Source organism: Limulus polyphemus, unplaced genomic scaffold, assembly GCF_000517525.1.
Source record: "Limulus polyphemus unplaced genomic scaffold, Limulus_polyphemus-2.1.2 Scaffold1170, whole genome shotgun sequence".
Taxonomy (NCBI): domain Eukaryota; kingdom Metazoa; phylum Arthropoda; class Merostomata; order Xiphosura; family Limulidae; genus Limulus; species Limulus polyphemus.
The window spans coordinates 88,926-93,495 of NW_013666780.1; the positions used below are offsets into that span (position 1 = coordinate 88,926).

Consider the following 4,570-nt stretch of genomic DNA (forward strand, 5'->3'; position numbering starts at 1 on the left):
TGCAACTGCTGTTGTCTCTCTTCTTGTTTCTTTTCTCGTTCTTCTTGTTTCTTTTCTTGTTTAGTTTCTCGTTCTTCTTGTTTCTTTTGCTGTTCTTGTATTGCTGCCATCAAATCTGCTAAGCTGTAGTTTGATTTGTCGCCTCTCGTTTCCATTTTTTTTATCTCACTTCTGACACCAATTTGTTACGCCTCCAGTCGTTAATTAATTTTCCGTAAATTCGTTCCGACGAAACTTTAGCGACACAAGTCCTTTCTTAAATAAAACTGGTTTATTCTTTCCGAATACAACTTTATGATACACTTAATTTCAACAGTCGCTCTATAACAAACGCTATAACTCACGTCGCCAACAATATTCTGTCCGCATACATTCAATTACTCATTACCTCCCAGTGGCCGGTCTTATATATACAAGACTAACATACATCTAGTAAACGATAGGGCCTTCACGAAGGAACAGGATATTTCTAGAAAGAGGTGGCGTGATACTAGTCACGTGACCTTGCTGACGCAACATTATGTTCTAAGGATAAATATCCACATCCACTTAAGTCTCTTGACTGGCAAGAATTTAACAACAATAATGCAGCATTATAGTAATTAGATCCTGTACTCTGTCAGCATCTCCTACCATAATGCTAGTGTCAAGAGGTTAAAAAGTACTTGAAAATGTTTAGCTCACATCGTACTGCTGAATATTTTGAGAATAAAAAGTTCTGTATACAATTAAATTTTTTAAATTTGAAATTTTGTTGGGAAGAGCATGCAGCACCTTCTAAGGAAATTCAAGATCCACGTGACTGAGAAATTAAATGTTGAGTTACACGATCATATGAACATAAGCTCTGGATCTAGGAATGAAAGTTTTATGGAATTGGAAAAAAACCTTGGATATTTTTTTAAATATGACAATAAAGGAGCAACAAACTCCAAACTGTATTAGAAACATTGTTTGAATATTAATATACAAAAATAATTTCTAGGTTTTTGTTTCATCATTTGCTTTCTTACATAAAAACATGGAAAAAATATATATAAAAAGTGAGAAATAGTAAAACTACATGCTTATGAAAGCTATTTATCATCTAGAATTTTGTTTTACTAGTCTGCTTTACTAACTGTATTCACAAGATATTTGTTTGAAGTTATTTTACTTTGCTATTGTCTTAGTTGCTGGGCATCCAACAGGTATGCCAAGATTTTAAAGAGAATTTGTGAAGCTGAAAGCAAATGTTCTAAAGGTGAGTTTTATATTATAGGTATTGTAACCCATCATTGAAGAAAAAGTCATAACAGTCTTTGTTCAGTGTGACAACTTTTAGTTGAAGTAGACCATGCTATTTTTCTGTATGGATGGTTTTAATCTTTTAGTTTGTTACAAGCTATTTTACAGTTACTAGTAACAAACCCTATCATATCAGGTTTTAAGTCTAGTTTTGAAATGCTCATGAAATCACTAGGAAAAATACACAATGTATTATCGGTTCTTCATAGTAGTAATGACCACTTGTGTTAGATCATTACATTAAGGGATGAGTGATGATGAAAATATTCTTTACCTGAGGCATAATCATGAATGCCTTTAAATGTTTCTTAACTTGCAGTTTCTCGAGTTGTTTTTAGAGTCACTAAATGTAAAAAGTTGGGTTGTTGAAAAAATTATTGAATTCTTGAATCACTTCATTAATATATGCACCCATGGATTTAACTTTTTCTTTGCATTTCATTATCATTTTAAGTTTACAGCTTCAGAATGTGAATAATCCATCTTTTTTTTTCTTTTGTAGATGTCTAAAGACAGTGTTGGATCATGGGTTTTGTGCCTGTGGACAGAGAGACAGAAGAAGCCCCTCCATAAAAACAAGGTGTTACTACTCACTAAGATCTCCCTGTTGTTTCAATTTGTATGTATAATTATTACAAAACAGACTCCCTAATTTGCAGTGTTCTGTGTCCAGGGGGCATCACTGAATTTTCTGTACATGACCTACTACTTGATAACTTGAATGTAAGAGGAAAAAGTTGTTTAAGCTACACAAACTGTTACTGTGTCTGCATGGCATGATTGACTCCCAAGAAGACTTGGAGCTAATATGAAGGATCTAGTCACTGGAGGAAAAACCAAGAAAGAACTTAGTGAACTTGTGTATATTTCTGGAAACTTTTTGGGTACCATTTTTAGTGCAGCTCCCTGGATGATTAGAACATTATATTTAAATTAAAATATTACCTTGCAGTTTAATATGGCATTCATTTCTGTATTAATATTTTTATCCTCTAGCAATTAGTAATGATGAAAAAGAAACACTGGAAATTTAATCTAAGGCTATGCAAATTTAAAAAAAATGTCAATGCAGATTTTCTTAATGTCATAGTTGATTTCAGTTTTGGTATGTTCCTTTTTTTAAATATCTTACCAAAGGTTGTACATGAGCTGAAAGAGTTTTATTGGTTGTACATGTTTAAGGATGTCTGATGGTCAAGTCAAGCTTGTTCCAAAATCATTTGGACCAGTTTTAAGAATACACCTTGTAGTAGAGGAAATGGCTTTTGAAAAAAAAAAAAATATGGAGAGGATATTTTTAATAATGTTGTTTTTGTATGTCACGTTATTTTACTGTTAGACTCATATCTTTATAAATACTAGTGACATATAATTTAAAATGGTTGTTGTGTTTCTTGTCTACTGTTGTTGATGGTGTTGGTTTTATAAAAAGAAAAATTGTTCATGCAAAGCCATCTGAGGTAGAACCCAGTGCCTCATAGTTCAGGCTGTGACCCAAGCACTTGGAGATAAGTGGTTAAAACATATTACATAATGTACATGTTGGTGTCTTGTGTATTTGATTAGCCTACCATAAAGAAGGTTTAATGTGTTCATTTACATCATATGAACACTAGTAGTTTTTCTTATTAACTCTTTTGTTATAATGCTGAACTATTACACTTTTAAGGTCAACATATTTAGATTATTTTAAATGTTATTGTTTGTGTTTCTAAGGTCACAAACAATTCTAAACGAGCTTCAAATGTTACATGTATTTGTATCGAGCTTAAAAATATTGATTCTATGTGAATCATTATTCTGTGCATGTACACATCATCACAGCTTTGTCTCTATGTACTATGCTCATTTTTCTGTTGAAAGCCCTATGCTGAAGGTATTGGTTGGTCCTTTTATGTCTCTGACCTTAGATGACTCAAATCTTGTCTATATCAACAAGTAAAATCTACTGCAAACTACTACTACTACTGAGTACACTAAATTATGAAACTTCATCCGGAAAAATGGATACTATCAGTCTTGTGTTTTTTTCACTTGCCTTACAGACATTTCATTCGAGGAATGTTTGATATATCATCATCAGTGCCACTTTTAACTATTGACTGTTTGAATATGTTTACAATTATTACTAGTACTTATAGCCTTAGTTACAAATAATAATAATTTAATTATAAAAACCATAATTTAAAAATAACCTTGTAATTTGAATTGTTCAAACTGTATGACTACTCAGATGTAGTGAATGAAAATTTTTTTTTGTGCACTAGATATTGTGCATTAGCTGATAATAGTGAAAAATACTACCATCTTCTAAAATGACAGCATATTTTAAAAGTGCTAATTTCTCGTATCTGTACAAGTATACAAAGAAATAAATGTTCAATTTTTTGAACCAAAATTAATAAGTGAACATTTCAAAAGTACTGACTAGGGTACTTTCAAACTAGCATTCCAGCATGATCATAATGATCTCTGGCTGATGATTTCTGACCGTAGAAAATCTTTCTCATAACTCCGTGTTTATTCTTCTTCAACTAGATGGATGAACCCAGTAATATTTACTAGATTTTCCTAAATATCCTATTTCTCTGCTCAGACTTCTTGCATTAAATTGATGATAAAACTGGATTTTAGGGCTGTGCTTGTCCTATTCCTTTGCATAGTTATATTGGTTGCTACACAACTTGTGTAGGACATTTTTTATAGTGCATATATGTGAGCACAAAGCTTGGACATTATTTAAGTGTGTTGGTTGGAAATTCTTGTTAATGTATTGATTGATTACTTGGTCTGCTAAAGTTGTCAGTAAACCAGCCACGTGTAATAGTTAGTGTGTAAGTGGAATAGTCAGTTTATCTGATTGTTTGGCCTGCAAGTGGTTCATTTAAATTGGTTGAAAAAATAATTTATTATTCTCTCTGACCTTGTGATTAGTTAGTTGCTTGATTAATATGACTTTTAGGCTGTTTAATAATTTTTTGTGCATTAGCTATGTTGGTTATAGATTATGTTTTCACCTGGTGAATCTTTCATGCTTGTCACAGCCCATTAGTTAATCAGCCCTGTGATATGGTGACAAGATCTGATCCATTAGGATCTTAATTTCTATTTTCCAAGGAGAGTTGCCTTGAGTTATAGTTAAGACTGTATATAATGGTTGGAGATGGCTTGAATGGGTAATGAAGAAAAACTTTAATATAAGTTTAACAAAACAGCAAATGTACAACGTTTCAACAAGGTTTTGATGATGACAAAACCTTGTCGAAACGTTGTACATTTGCTG

At 32.1% G+C, this 4,570-nt stretch overlaps 1 protein-coding gene across 2 annotated transcripts in view; it reads left to right on the top strand.

The window, feature by feature from the left end:
* Positions 1 to 3,599, top strand: part of LOC106462454 (muscleblind-like protein 1) — a 74,591-nt gene extending 70,992 nt beyond the window's left edge. For both annotated transcript variants that reach the window (XM_022389720.1, XM_013922374.2), the window contains 2 exons: positions 1,173 to 1,243; positions 1,790 to 3,599. In XM_022389720.1, coding sequence (XP_022245428.1) covers positions 1,173 to 1,207 — 35 coding nt within the window. In that variant the 3' untranslated portion in view covers positions 1,208 to 1,243; positions 1,790 to 3,599. The remainder of the gene's footprint in view (positions 1 to 1,172; positions 1,244 to 1,789) is intronic.
* Positions 3,600 to 4,570: the final 971 nt, after the last annotated feature.